The sequence below is a fragment of the Mobula birostris genome, chromosome 8, assembly GCF_030028105.1.
Source record: "Mobula birostris isolate sMobBir1 chromosome 8, sMobBir1.hap1, whole genome shotgun sequence".
NCBI classification, from domain to species: Eukaryota; Metazoa; Chordata; class Chondrichthyes; order Myliobatiformes; family Myliobatidae; genus Mobula; species Mobula birostris.
Window position 1 is genome coordinate 41,928,778 of NC_092377.1, and position 16,165 is coordinate 41,944,942.

A 16,165-nucleotide genomic window follows, 5' to 3' on the forward strand; every position below is an offset into this window, starting at 1 on the left:
TACTCTAAACTGGCAACTGAAACTGCCCAGAATGGCTGGAAGACCAAGATTTTCCCTGTAGAAGTGGGATGCAGGGGATTCGTTGCTACATCTATGACCAGTCTATTGAAGAAGATAGGGGTGAGCATAGAACATAGAATAGTACAGCACAGTACAGGCCCTTCGGCCCACAATGTTGTGCCGACCCTCAAACCCTGCCTCCCTTATAAGCCCCCACCTTAAATTCCTCCATATACCTGTCTAGTAGTCTCTTAAACTTCACTAGTGTATCTGCCTCTGCCACTGACTCAGGCAGTGCATTCCACGCACCATCCACTCTCTGAGTAAAAAACCTTCCTCTAATATCCCCCTTGAACTTCCCACCCCTTACCTTAAAGCCATATCCTCTTGTATTGAGCAGTGGTGCCCTGGGGAAGAGGCGCTGGCTATCCACTCTATCTATTTCTCTTATTATCTTGTACACCTCTATCATGTCTCCTCTCATTCTCCTTCTCTCCAAAGAGTAAAGCCCTAGCTCCCTTAATCTCTGATCATAATGCATACTTTCTAAACCAGGCAGCATCCTGGTAAGTCTCCTCTGTACCCTTTCCAATGCTTCCACATCCTTCCTATAGTGAGGTGACCAGAACTGGACACTACTCCAAGTGTGGCCTAACCAGAGTTTTATAGAGCTGCACCATTACATCGCGACTCTTAAACTCTATTCCTCGACTTATGAAAGCTAACACCCCATAAGGTTTCTTAGCTACCCTATCCACCTGTGAGGCAACTTTCAGGGATCTGTGGACATGTACCCCTCCAACAAGCAATCAAGTCCTTGTCAAATGCAGCAGAAGAAAGCAGCAATTGGATTTGGATTAAAAGGAAAGACAACAACTGGGCTGCAAGATGAAGACAGGAGAGTATGGAACTGAGGGGGGTGTATCTGGGACGCCAGGTAGCACCGTTGAGCCCTCTGGAGACGTCGTGGGCTTATCAACGAAATGTCAAAGAAGGAGGGTGCCCACCTGATGACCCCGATGACGTACCTACCCTCCCTCCTTGTCACCACTCCAAACCCACTGCCAACATCGAGAGTGCCAATTTACCATAGGGATTGAAACATCAAGTCCTAGTAGCTCTACTGATCTTAAGAGAATTCTTAATCGTTTTTTATTGTCATCAAGGGATTCACTTCCCTGAATTCCTTCACTTCCTTTCATTCTAAAACAATGTATGTTTCCATCTTTTTCTTCACCAGATCAGATCTGATCCGATCTTTTTCTTGATCAGCAAAAGTTCGTTAAACTTTTGAGGTTTACTCCTCACCCAAGTGGTGTCGTGTTGTCTCTCAATGCTTGATGCCACACTCTTTTAAGCTGCCCCCTTGCCTTTCAATCCCTTCAAAAAGGCCAACCCAGCCAACCTCTGCTGGATCCTGCCCAATTCCCCCAAGGTTACCCTGCTTCAGTTCAGGAAGCCGTAGACCTGTCCTATCCTTTCCCAGCACCGTCTGAGAACTGATAGAATTAGAGTCACCAGAGCCAAAGTGCTTCTTGACTGCCACTTCAGTTACTTGCCCTGCCTTGTTCCCAAAGAGGAGGACAGTTCCTTTGTTTTTGCTGACTTTGAGGTAAAGGTTGATATCTTGACACCCTGTCATAATGCTTTCTATCTCCTTCCTGCCAGAAATATTTTTAAAGATGCACACCAAGGTTTATTTTTAGATGGCGTTGGTTTACTAGGAGTTAATTGCATTCCTTTATTTAAGCTTTAGTTACAGTATTATTTGATCAAAGTCCTTTATTTTAACCCTGCAGCAAGCTGTTGCTTTCATCCTATTTCAACTGGAAATTTGAATGACATTTTGCAGAATAAGCAGCAATGTCCTTGTGGAGTGGTCATAGCTAATATTAAATGTTCATTTCACTTCGTTGATAATATCGAAGCTTAGCTGTTTTTTATGTCAGAAGATGTTTCCTTGCTCTGGTTTGAAAAAGTTTCATGGAATAGAAGTGATTATCCATTTCAGATCACAAGGAGACACCAGTATGAAAGCCCAAGCTTTGCTCTGTTAACCTGAAATGATCAAAATCTCTGCTCTCTCCATTGATTCTATTATGCTCTGAGGCCAAATGTTGTTTGATAACATTTGACTACTGTACCTTGAAATATTGTGCTTTATTAAAGGTGCCATTTAAATGAAATGCTGCATTTGTCTAATTGGATTTTGGGAGAGAAACAGTTGAGATAAAAATAATTTGTATATTTTTTTCCAAGGTGGCCTTGGGTTTGCTCATACATTATTCTTCTATCTGAAATATCTGCTGCTTTATGGCATTCCATCAATTATCATGTATCTGGATGGTATTGAAGCACCAAGATTGCCAAGGTGCACCAGCAGCCTGTACAGTTTTACAGGAACATGGAGGTAAATTATATACAGTACTTTTTTTTGTTGAAAGTGAAGGTTAAGAATGAAATGGTGTTCTTGTTGAGGCAGTTGCCTCATTTACTTTATTGTCCTTTAACGCAAGGCTGGATCTTGCTGAATGGAAGGTACAACTGAGAGTCCTCAGATGTATCTGAAGTATTGTCCAGTACTTCTAGATGATATGATATTGACTCTGAACTGGATGAGGAGATACTAGGGAAAATTGCTAAAATATTAATAGGGAAAGAGGCTTTAAAGAATTGAAGGAAGAACCAGTTAAAGGGGTAGATATTGAGGGGGGAATCCCATAACTTAGGGTCTTGTCAACAGAAAGCATGATTGGTGATGGTGAAGCAATTAAATTCTACAGATGTCAATTTATAGAGGTGGAACAGATTACAGAAATAGGGACAGGTGAAACCATGGAAGAGTTTGGAAAACAAAAATCTTGAGAATTTTTAATTCCAGGGAAGGGAAAGTGAATTGACTGTTTTGAATGGGAAGCAGTAAGGAGAGCAGGAACCTATTAGTTGTCATTGATAAGATCAATGATAATATTGGAATGGGGAAATAATGGGAGAGGATGAATAGAAGGATTAAGGTGTTTATGATCATGGATTGTTAAGGATTGTATAAAGTTCTATCAGGTGTCCTTTCGTCTCCAATATTCTAGAGCAGGGGTTCCCACCCTTTTCTCTGTTATGGACCAATACCATTAAGCAAGTGGTCTGTGGACCCCAGGCTGGGAACCCCTGCTCTTGAGTAAATATCCCAAGTTTGTCCAATTAACACATGCTGACTATTCCAGCCAGCTTCCTGGTCAATGTCTTCTGTGCTCTGGCTAATGCCACCATTTCCTAATGGGGTGACCAAAGTTGCATGCAATACTCCAGATGTGACCCAACTGGAATTTTATAAATCTGAAACAAGGCTTCCTGACTCTTGACATCAAAGCAAACATAATTCTAATAGAATGGTGTCTCTGTCTCTCTAGCTCTCTCTCTTAAAAAATTAGATCACACTTGCTCTTCTCCAATCTGCAGGGACTATTTTTGAAGTTAATAGTGGCAGCATCCACTCTTGCTATAACTAACCTGTTTCAGAACAGTAGAACATCAGGTCCTTGGGAATCAGTGGAATTTTGGAAGATGTTGGTGTCTATCCCAAGCGATGATGGTGGCCTCAGAATGAATGTTTCCTTGCTTATAAGCAGCAAATTGTAATTTCAACATAATTTATTGAAGGCATTGCTTGAAAAGGAAAATTTGTGCATTTATCAATTCAAACTAGTTATCACAATGCTCTATGCTAGTCTAATGTCAGTTGCCTGCTTCAAAAGCAGTCTCTTGATGGTCTCCCCTCAGCCGACACAGGTGGGCTGTGAATACCTTGTCGCAGCTGCAGGCCCTTTGAGTCAATGACCCTTAAAAAAAAGAGAGAACTTGATTGCTTGTTCATTGTGCAATTGCAGCTGTAGCTGCTTCTGCTGAAAATGCAAGTACATTTCAGAGTGGTGTGCTCTCCACTCAAGTAGTTGGTAGCCTTCTGTGTAACCAACAGTGTTTTGTTTTTTCAAAATGTCTCTTTTTGGTCACAACTTCAAAGGAAACTGTGTAAGTAGAATCTGCTAACTGCCAAAGCGGTATGAGTGCACGTATTCACATGTAAGGACTCATGCAAATTTGATAATTCCTACCTAATGCTCTGAATGTGAAACTAATTGATTTTAATTTAAATATATTCATACCCACTCTGTCAGCCCAACATATTTCTCTGAATTCTACCTTCTCAACTCTCCACATTTTTTTTTTTGCCATCCCCTCATGTTTTCTCACATGCCTTCTCTGTCTTTTCCCAATTCTTCCACACTGTCTTTCTCTCCATTTGGCCTTTTAACCCATATTCTCTTTCTCCCAGCATTTTGTCCCTCCCTCTCCATTGTCTTTTCTATATAGTCTCTCTATAGGGTTGGACTGCTAGTCTCTGCAATTGTGAAAGGGTAAGAAAGTTTTAAAAAAAAGGTAGAGTGCAGTCAGTTGTTTTTGTGTTGTTTTCAGGTAGTCTGCTTACTCCTAATGCCCCACAGATCTTGGTTTCACTCTTCTAATATATCTATGAGCCTGTAAACTATTTACCATTAGCCAGAGAATTTGTTCTAACTCTAGATTCTGCAGACAGAATAGCGGAGGTGTTCAGCAGGGAAGTCTCCAGTTTATGCATGATCCTCTTTGGAGAGCTCTATGCGTTAGCATAGGCACAGCTGTCAGGTCCAACAGTGGCAACTTTAGGTATAATGCGGGCTCAAGATAGTGCCAATTCTGCATTCTGGGACGTCTGGATGGATAAGCAAGTAATTCCAAGTGGCAACCTTACATTGCCTCTTAAATTGTAGCCTAGTTGTTTCATCCTTAAAGATTCAGTGGAACTACGGCAGTTTGAATAATTTAACAAAACATCCTCAGAGTGATTCTTGAAGTTCATTCTGTTCTAAATTTATCTTAATTCTTGCTTTTCCCATTCCAGGGAGTTTGATGTTGGACTACACCGCTGGCTGGTTAGGTAAAGTACAACTTTTTAACTTGTATTATCTCTCAACTGACAAATTTCTTCTCCTTTCCCATCAATGGGTTTTGGAAAATGTGGATTCACGTAATAAGTCTTTATCTTTCAGTTTTATGTAATGCATTGTGATGCTCGATCAAGCGAAAATTAACTGTGTAATTTTCAAATCAGAATATTGGGCATAAAAAAGCTGAAAACTATCTTTTTAATGTAATGCAGCAAGACATTATTTGAATTATACAATGTTGAATTTCCTGTGAATGTAGTTTAAGGTACATTATTTTTTGAATTTGCAGCCTTGTTTGCCAAGATGTTTTCTCAGTCACTTTGCATTTCAATCACAATAAAGTTGATTTGCAGGGTCATACGCTGATACTTTGGCCTGTGTCCCTGTGCTGATGTTTTTTTTCTATTGGAATGTTTGTCAACTTGTTCCCTGTGAAGTCCATCCTTTGCAATTACTTGACATGCCAAATTTGGCCTTGTTTATTCAAGGAATGCAGTGAATGCACAAACTGATTTTGACCTTTATTTGAATATTTCTTGAATTACACTGAAGTGTTCAATATTTCCAAGCTTCTATAAATGGATGAGCTGCAATGCAGATTTAAGAGTTTGCATATTCAAGGAATACAGGTCAAAAGCCTACGTAATGCTATCTGCTGTTCTAAACTGAAATGTTCAGCTAACGTTAAGTGCATTGTGCATTGGCTGAATGCAAGAGCTGGACTCCAACGGTAAGGTGTAGTAAAAGCTAGATTGCTGCTCAAAGCCGCCTGGAAAATAACAGAGGTTATGTATTTACAAGAGTCCTGAAGGCAATCAAGACACCTGGGAGTAGTGGAGTGTAACTTTAATGACTTGGTTGCAATGTTACATGTTTAGTGAACATGTGGAAGTAGTATATTGGTTTATCATTAACACATGTAATGAGGAACAGTGCAAAACTGTTATACATGCCATCCATGCAGATTATTTCGTTATAACAGTGCACTATCGTAATACCAGGGAAAACTATAATAGAATGCAGAATGAAGTGTTACAAACACAGTGCCATTGAGGTAGACAATAAAGTGCAAGGCCATTTTATAGTCATAGAAGTGAGGTGTAAAAGAGTAAAAAGTTTTTATAGTAGAATCAATGAGTGGATCTGCAGAGAGCAGCTTGCAAGGATTTGCTATGCTGCAGTGCCATTGATTCCTGTTAATGTTAAAGCTATAGAAAACAACCAGTTCTGGATCAGTAGATGGCTTTCCAAATACCATAACTCTTCAAACTGTAATCTCTTTAATCTCGAGCAATCTTTAATTTACTATTGAACAGTGAACTATGAATAAGGATTCTCACCTAACATCCATTTGACCTACATCACATTTCACTGTTTTAACATTTACTGCAGTCTCTACCATAAAACACAGCATACGTGCAATGGCAGGGAGTCATATTGTCTATATTGATTACACAGCTATTGTTGATACAATTCTTTAGCTCCTTCAGGACTAGATGATGCAAAACCAGAAAAAAGCAGCAATTACGCAGAGTACTTGCGTGCCCCAGGTCCCAGGTCAATAAAGAAACTGGTTTTGATAATTATTAGGATACCTGCAGAGAAAATGGCCAGAAGCGAGGCTAAAGATGATATCATCTCCTTCCTCATCTTCCTTCTCACATTTTGTCTTGCTCATCCCATTTTTCCCCCATCACTCCCACCATCCAATCTTGCATTTGACACCTTCAAACTCCACAATGGCCAGATAGGACAGGAATACAAGGAGGTCAACTTTCTATTTCAAACTCTAGCACCATGAAGAGTTGGCACTTCAAGAATAACACAGAGGTAAGGTCTGGACATGGGTTGTCAACAGCCTGGCTGGTGGTGAAGTGAGTCAGTCATCAGTTTCCTGGATAGTATGATAGCTTATGTGTTCTCTCGCGGAAACTCTTGATGGTTTGATTAGTGTTGGCAATGAGGTTCTTGGCATATTCGAAAACCTGCTAGAGAGCTTGCCTTCGTTTACAGATTCTGGCACTAACTTCAGATTCAGATTGCCAGCTGAAGCAATTCCTATCTGCCCATACATGATCTGCCTATGTGTCTCTTAAATTCCCTGCTTGTTCATTTCTCTATCTAAATGCCTTTTAAATATTAATACTGCCCTCACCCACATCTCTTCTATTTTGCACTCACCACATCCTCCCACCTCCCCACCAGGAATAGGGTTCCTCTTGTCCTTCCTTACCTCCCAACTAACCTCTGCATCCAGCACATAATTCTCCATAACTTCTCCCATCTCCAGTGGGATCTTACCACCAAGCACATGTCTCCTTCTTCCCCATTTTCCACTTTCCCCAGGGATTGCTCCTGAAGCAACTCCCTTGTCCATCCGTCCCTCCCCACTGATCTCTCTCTTGGCACTTATCTTTGCAAGCGGAAAAAGTGCCCTACCCGCCCCTACACCTCCTCCCTCACTACCATTCAGACCCGACATAGATTGGGAGACCGTTTCACCGAGCACCTATGCTGCATCTGCCGGAAAAAGTGAGATCTCCCAGTGGCCACCGATTTCAATTCTACTTCCTTTTCCCATTCTGGCATGTCAGTCCATGGCATCCTCTACGGCTACGATGAGGCCACACTCAGGTTAGAGCAGCAACACCTTATATTCTGTCTGGGTAGCCTTCAACCTGATGGCATGAACATTGATTTCTCAAACTTACTGTAATTCTACCGCCCCCCCCCCCGCCAATCCTTTCACCATTCCCTATTCTTGTTTCCCGCTCTTACCTTATCTCCTTGCCTGTCCATCACTTTCCGCTGGTGTTCCTACCTCTTCCCTTTCGTCCATGGTCCTCTACCCTCTCCTATCAGATTCCCCCTCCTCCAGCCCTTTATTTCTTTCACCTATCAACTTCCCAGCTCCATACTTCACGCCTCCCCCTCTCCCAGCTTCACCTATCATCTACCACCTTGTACTACTCCTCCCCTCCCTTCACCACCCAGTCCTGATGAATGGTCTCATCCCGATACGTCAACTGTTTACTCTTCCATCGGTGCTGCCTGGCCTGCTGAATTCCTCCAGCATTTTGTGTGTGGTGTTTAAACGTTACTGTTGTTTTTGCTTTCATGACTTTCTCAGGTTTTTTAACAAAATATACTTTATTCAAAATAAAATTATTTACAATAAATTGTTCAATGATTCTCCATCCTTTACAGACATTACCATTACATTCTGTATATTCCCACACTTTCAGCCACGCATGTGGCACTCTGTTGGTTCATCTTTACCCACCAGTGTTGTTGAGTATACTCCCCACCACCCAACCCCTCCCCCTCCTGAGGGAGAAGAACCCTAAACCGTCCTTCCCTGCCGGGCCCTTGCGGTGGCTACACCAAGTTTGAGTGCGTCCCTCAGAAATGTACTCCTGCAGCTGAGAATGTGCCATGGACCTCTCCATGTGCAGGTAGACCATCAAGTTTCGGACTGACCAAAGAGCGTCTTCCACTGAGTTGATGATCTGCCAGCAGCACCTGATGTTTGTCTCCGTGTGCACCCATGTGAACATCCCATAGATCAGCGAGTCCTCTGTTATGCAGCTGCTGGGGGTGAAGCGTGACACTAGCCCTTCCATCCTCCTCCACACCTTCTCCGCGAACCCACAGTGTGCAAAGAGGTGGGTGCATTCCAAGTGCCATCTATTCTTTGTTTAAAAAAAAAAAAAAATCTTGACTCGCACATCGTCTTTAAACTTTTCCCCTGTCACCTTAAAGTTATGCCTTCTAGTTTTAGACATTTCCGCAATGGGATAAAGACTTTACCCACCTTATCTGTGTCTCTCATAATTATATCTACTTCTATCATGTTGTGAAACCATTATCACTACACAGCTAATTGCTGTTCATGGGATCAACATCTTGCCATTCTGCACACATTTCTATTAGAGATTATAATTTTATCCTCAGCCAACCCACCATCTCTTGCTCTTTGTCTTTGATGCGATGTTCACTGGTTGATAATCTTACCCCACTTGAGTAGCACTGACACAGTGGGAGACGGGAATCCTGTTCAAACAACTTTCAGCTGTCTGGACCATTGTGGGATTGCTGAAGACTTTAATAAGCCTCAGGCAGAGTGTCATATATTGTTGAGTTCTGCTTCAGTTGCACAGAGTTGCATTCCAGAGTCTGCACCTGGAGGTGGAAAAGCAATAGTTATTTGATGAGATAGCTATGGGAAAATCAGGTTATACAGCAGAAGAAAGGCTACTTTAGCATCTGATGTCAGGATGAATCAGGTATAATGTCACTGGCATATGTCGTGAAATTTGTTGTTTTGTAGCAGTAGTACATTGCAATACATAATAAACTATAAATTACAATAAATAATTTATAGTTAATAATTAGTGCAAAAAGAGCCAAAAAAAAATGAGGTAGTGGTCATGGATTCATTGTCCATTCAGAAATCTGATGGCAGAGGATGCTTCATTTTAGAGACTCCCTAAAATGTTGAGTGGGTGTCATCAGGCTCCAGTACCACCACCTTGATGGTAGCAATGAGAAGAGGATATGTCCTGAGTGATGGGGATCCTGAATAATGGATGCTACCATTTTGAGGCATTAACTTTTGAAGATCTCTATGCTGGGGAGTGTAGTGCCCATGATGGAACAAACTTTCTGCAGCTTGTTCCAATCCGGTGCAGTCACCCCTCCGTACCCAACAGTTGGTTATACAACCAGTTAAAATGCACATGGCACATCTGTGGAAATTTGCACAAGTCTTTGGTAATGTACCAAGTCTTCTCAAACCCCAAATGAAATATAACTGCTGTCATACTTTCTTTGTAATTGCATCATTATGTTGGGCCCAGGATAGGTCTTCAGAGATGTTGATACCAGGAACCTGAACTGCTCGCCCTTTCCACCGCTGATCCCTCAATGAGGACTGGTGTGTGTTCTCTCAACTTTTCCATTCTGAAGTCCACAATCAACTCCTTGGGTTTGCTGGTGGAAGGTTGTTGCTACACCATACGAGATCTGCTCACACTTCAACAATTTTCACAACTCGGTCTGACTTTTTTCAGAGCCCCTCCAAGTAAGGATGTCATAGATCAGTATTGTCTCCAATGATTATTGTGATAATCAAGTACTGTATTATACATAACTCAAGTGATTTTAAAACAGGTTTTAAAATCACAAACAAGCGAAAATCTGCAGATGCTGGAAATCCAAGCAACACACACACACGATTCTGGAGGAACTCAGCAGGCCAGGGGGCATATAGAACATAGAAATCTACAGTACATTACAGGCCCTTCAGCCCACAATGTTGTGCCAATCATGTAACCTACTCTAGAAGCTACCTAGAATTTTCCTACCCCATAGCCCTCTATTTTTCTAAGGCCCATATACCTATCTAAGAGTCTCTTAAAAGACCCTATGTAAGCACCTATGTAAAAGAGCATGTTGACGTTTCAGGCAGGACTGGTTTAAGATCATATCATTGCCTTATCACCATCCAAATGGTCACAGCACTATCACAAAATATAGCAAAAATTGCCATTTTTAAAATTGAGGACAGAGCTATAAATAGCAACTTTTCAATTTTCAATCCTAGGTAATTGTGGAGTAATACAAATGTAGTAGGAAATGTATAGAGTGGCAATAACAACTACATAATTTCCTTTTTGTAGTATTCAACTATTCTGCATGAAGATTGGCTAAAATTGATTTAATTTTTATTTTGTTGAAAGTTGAAACTTTCCCTTAACAAGGTTTAATGATCTTGCTGCACTGCATTGAATTATAAAATAATTAAAGAGGCCATTTGGCCCATTATGTCTGTGCCAGCTTTCTGCCAAAACAAGTTTTCCCCCTCTGACTTTTCCTTCATAGAGCTCCACCATATTTACAATGTTCTGCTGGCAGTGCATTCCAAATTCCATACATAGGCTGTGTTTTAAAAGAAACCTGTTTCTCCTCATGCCATTCTTAGTTTTCTTCCCCTTTATGTTTGTGATCTCTAATCCTTGAACTGTTCACCACAGGAAATGGCTTCTGACTGTTGACACTATCTAGGCCTCTCATCGTTTTATGTACTTCTGTAAGATATCCCTTCAGAGAGAAAAATACCTCTTTCACTCAATCATTGTAACTTCTTGCCTCATCCCAAGAAGCATCGTTGTAAATCTTTTCTGGAACTTTCTAATGTTTTCAAGTCCTCTTATAATGTTGCAACTGTAAATGGACACAATAATGTAGTTGAGGCCAGGCCAATGTTTTAGAGAGATTTAGCATAACATCCCTGTATAAACGGATGTACCATGGTTACAAAGTGGTTGTACCTATGGGAAAAGGCAGTAATCATCAGAACATGCAAGCCATTAAGTGTACATTTCTGTTGTAGACTTGATTATTGGCAGCAGTATTTATTGGTCATCGCTTAGATATATCAAGTCTCAGTGATGATGAACTGAACATATTTGAATTGTAATGAAAGAGAATTGATTTCTCTTGATGTAGAAGGGAAATTACCTTTAGATTGCGTATTACAGAAATTTTCTTTGATATTCTCTATGTAAGCCAATCTGAATAGCACAGAAATATGCACAGGAAAATCACTTTCACTCTGCCAATCTCTTATTTTTCTATGGCTGTCATCCAAAGCCCTCTGGTGCTCATGTGCACTGTTTTGCTCCCACGCAGTGACCAGTTTCATGAGTTTCATCCTGCATTGGAATGGGCTTGGTCAACAAAATTAACACCATGATCCAAAGCTGGATTCTGGTGTTTGAAAGGGAATTTATTTCTATGGCTCCATAATTTAAAAAGTACTTGCAATAAAATTAGTCAAATGTGAGCAATGTTTATTGAAGTATGAGATGGTTGAAGGTTTCAATTGATCTACCTTAAAACGCCCTAACAATTTAACATTGTTGGAAGGCTTATTGCTGGCACTGTACTCTCTATCTCATTCATTGCCTGGTTATATTCAAAAGACACTATAAACCACTTGATTTGTGACAAATAATGGCTAAATTTATTTATAGTGTTTGTTTCACTAAGGAAATGTCTCAGTGATCTGTACACCAAAAATTATTTTGGAATTGTTATGAACTAGGCAAATGTGATAGACATTCTTAATCATATACATTCTACTATTAATGACCCAGATCAATTCAGTTGATTTTAATTATAACCTTTTGTCCCTGTACACTGACACTTAAATCTTCAGCATCCTCCTCTGATTATCTTCCTGATTCACATCCTTGAGTTCAGTAAGTGTATCTGGATGATGACTTGGTGAAGCCTAGAATGTTCCCTCATGAAAGGCAAACCAGCGTAGAGAACTAAAGCTCTCCCTAATTATCATGTTTTTTGAATGTTTCTGCATTCAGAACCATTTAAAGCTCTTAAAATGAAGGCTTTCATTTCAAAATTACCTTAATTAAAGCATAGACACACTTTTTGAATTTAATTTTCAAGCAAACTTGTTTGTGAAGATAAGACAGCTAAGTTGATGGTATCCCAGACCCTCACCAGAGAAACATGTTTACTGTATTGTACTGATATTTTCAAGACAGATATCTGATTTTGGGCAATAACTAATTGTAAGAATAATGCGAAGTAGAAGATAATGCATGATAGAAGAAGATTAAAGGCCCAGATGTTATGTCTGCTCTTTTTGTTGTTTTTGCATTGCTCCTAATGAGAGCTTAAATAATAGTTTCACAAGGGCAAAACCAGATTTCACACATATCTGAAGAAAGTTGCTTACTAGATTTGATAATTTAAAAAAAAAGAATGTTCGCAGATCAAGGCGAACTAAATCAACTCTTGTCATTTGATAATCAGCATGAACACTAGTTTATCTGGTGTTAATCTAACAGCAAAAGTTTTGCAAAGCAAAGTTATGCAAAAATGTCAGTAGTATTCTAATGCTGCCACATAATCTTTGTTCTGAAATGCATAAATGGATCCATATTTCTGTTCATTAGCATCTATCTAATTTGTCCAAATAAATGTTTTTACTCTGATTTTAAGTTGTTTGACCCAGCTGGTGGCATAGTGGCATCAGTGCCGGACTCCGGGACAAAAGGTCTCAAGTTCGAATCCAGCCGGCTCCCCTGCACGCTTTCCACCCGTGCTGGGTTATGAACTGGTGATCTCTTTCGAAACTCACCCAGCAGAAGGCAATGGCAAAACCACTGCTGTAACTTGCCTCGTATGCAGTTCCCCACTACGTCAGAGAGGCGTGGAGGGAAATCATCCGCTAACCAGTGAAACTCTGGATGCGATGTACCTTTCCTTTCCTTCCTTTAAGTTCAATCCAGACTCAAAATTTCATTTAAGCTTCAAGTAAACCTTTATGGGTTCTATTCCATTATGTCTTCAAAGCAGAGAATTTAAGTAATGTACATGCTGCCATTTCTATTCATGGAAATTTGTATAAAATGCCCCAGCTTTCTCTAAATGTGCTGACAAACGACTGATAACCATGATTTAAAAAAAAAAAAACCTCCTCTGAACTGAGAAAAGTGCAGTGCAGGAATCCTTGTCAACCTCTGTTTTGGTTTCATCTTTTGAGTGAATGAAACTGATTCACTTATTGCCAATCAAATCAAATTTACTATGTCTCTTTTGAACCCTCTCCAAATTTTATCAATGCGCACAGAGAAAGCATCCTATTCAGATGCAGCATGGCTTAGTGTGGCAACTGCCCTGCCCATGACCACAAGAAACTGCAGAGAATTGTGGATGCAACTCAGCACATCACAGAGACCAGCTCCTCCATGGACTCTTGCTGCACTTCTGACTGCTTCAGTAAAGCAGCCAGCATATTTAAAAATCCCACCCTAGCTCAATATTCTCTCTCCCACCCCTACACTCCCCACCGCCCTGATCAGGCAGAAGATATTTTAAAAAAAACCTAGAAGCACATTCCACCAGGCTCAAGACAGTTCTAAACTGTTGTTATAAGACTGTTGAATGGCTTCTTAATGAGATAAGTCAGACTCTTGACCCCACAATCTACCTTGTTATGATCTTGCACCTTATTACACTGCACTTTCTTAATACTGTCATGTTTTATATTTTACTTTGTACTACCTCAATGCACTGTTATAATGAATCGATCTATATGAATGTTATGCAAAATAAGTTTTTCCCTGTATCTTGGTACACGTGACAGTAATAAACCAATTTACCAATTTAATATTTAGCTTTTCTTGTTTCCCTTTTTGTGGTAAACACCAACTTGCTTTCTTGCCTTCTAAGGGCCTTGTTGATTGGTTCATTGGTGCTTATCTGTCACATTAAAGGACATTTTTGATGTCTTTGGTATGTCATTGTGTTGACCTTTAACATTTGAAGCAATTTTTTAAATGTAGTCTTCTGTTCATATATACTTGGGAGTGGTGTTTTTTTTTTAAATAAAGCTCAATAGAAATAAAAGCTAAACATAAAAGGATCCTTGTTTTATCAGATATTATCCAAGCACAATCTCAATTTTATATCTAATGGGTCTACCTAGTGCTGGATAATCACCCATGCAAATATCTCTTGGACCGAACATCCATGCCAATCACTCCTGTTCCTTTTGAGCATGTACTGTCTTCAGCTTATTTACTGTAGGTTATGAGAAGGACCATCTTTTACCTTACTGAGCAAGAGTCGGTGGTACATACAGTATGTTTCTGATAATACATGCTGGGAAATAACATTTTGAATTCAGATTTAAAGGACGGGCTATGGGGTTGGGTGGAACACAACTCCTTTCTGTTTTTCTATTTTGTAAATAATACTTTGTTAGAAGTAGTCTTTTATTTTTGATCCAATATTAATAACTTACCTGCTTTCTGCATCTAATGAAGATTTGTGTAATGAAAGTTCAAAGTAAATTTATTTTCAAAGTACAGGTATGTCATCATATGTAGTACAACCCTGAGATTCGCTTTCTTGTGTATAAGAAACACAATAGAATCAATGAAAGAGCACACCAGGATGGACAAACAATCAATATGCAAAGGACAACAAACTCTGCAAAAACAAAAGAGAAGAAAAAATTAATAATAAATAAACAATAAATATTGAGAACATGAGATGAAGAGTCCTCGAATGTGAGTTCATAGGTTGTGGGACAGTTCAGTGATGGACCGAGAAGGGTTCAAGAGCTAATGGATGAGGAGTAATAACTATTCTTGAACCTGGTGGTGTGAGTTCTCAGGCTCCTGTACCACCTTCCTGATGGCAGTAGCATGAAGAGAACATGACCTGGGTGGTGGGAGTCCCTGATGATGGATGCTGCTTTCCTGCAACAGTGCTCCATGCAGGTGTGCTTGATGGTGGAGTGGGCTTTACCTGTGATTGACTGGGCCATATTCCCTACTTTTTGTAGGATTTTCCATTCAAGGGCTTTGGTGTCTCCATACCAGGCCCTGAGGCAACCAGTCAGTAAACTCTCCACCACACATCTATAGAAGTTTATCAAATTTTTAATGTCATGCTGAATCATCGCAGACTTCTAAGGAAATAGAGGTCTCCATGCAGTTTTCATATTTGTACTTACATGTTGGACCAAGGACAGATCCCCTGAAATGGTAACACCGAGGAATTTAAAGTTGTTGACTCTTCACCTCTGATTCCCTGATTGGCTCATGGACTTCTGGTTTCCTCCTCCTGAAGTCAACAGTCAGCAAGACCAAGGAGCTGATATTGAGTGAGAGGTTTTTGTTGTAGCACCACTCAGCTAGATTTCCAGTCTCCCTTCTATATGCTAATTCGTCACCACCTTTGATTCAGCCAGTGGCAGTGGTGTCATCCGCAAACTTAAGTATGGCATCGGAGCTGTGCTTAGCCTCACGGTCATAAGTATAAAGTGAGTAGAGCAGGGGGCTAAGCACACAGCTTTGTGGTGTACCTGTGCTGATGGAGATTGTGGAGGAGATGTTGTTGCCAATCTAACTGACTGGGGTCTGCAAGTGAGGAAATTGAAGATCCAATTGCATAAGGACGTATTGAGGCCAAGATCTTGAAGATTATTAATTAGTTTTGAGGGGATGATAGTGTCGAATGCTGAGCTGTAGTTGATAAGGAGCATCCTGATGTATGCATCTTTTCTGTCCAGATGTTCCAGGTTTGAGTGAAGAGCCAATGAAATGGCATCTGCTGTTGTGCTTTTCACAAAAATAAGCGAT

The 16,165-nt window shown here is 40.3% G+C and overlaps 1 protein-coding gene across 4 annotated transcripts in view; it reads left to right on the plus strand.

Moving 5' to 3' along the window:
- Positions 1–16,165, plus strand: part of hhat (hedgehog acyltransferase) — a 251,016-nt gene that overhangs the window by 60,260 nt on the left and 174,591 nt on the right. For all 4 annotated transcript variants that reach the window (XM_072265059.1, XM_072265058.1, XM_072265056.1 and 1 more), the window contains 2 exons: positions 2,260–2,410; positions 4,937–4,972. In XM_072265059.1, the coding sequence (XP_072121160.1) occupies positions 2,260–2,410; positions 4,937–4,972 (187 nt within the window). The remainder of the gene's footprint in view (positions 1–2,259; positions 2,411–4,936; positions 4,973–16,165) is intronic.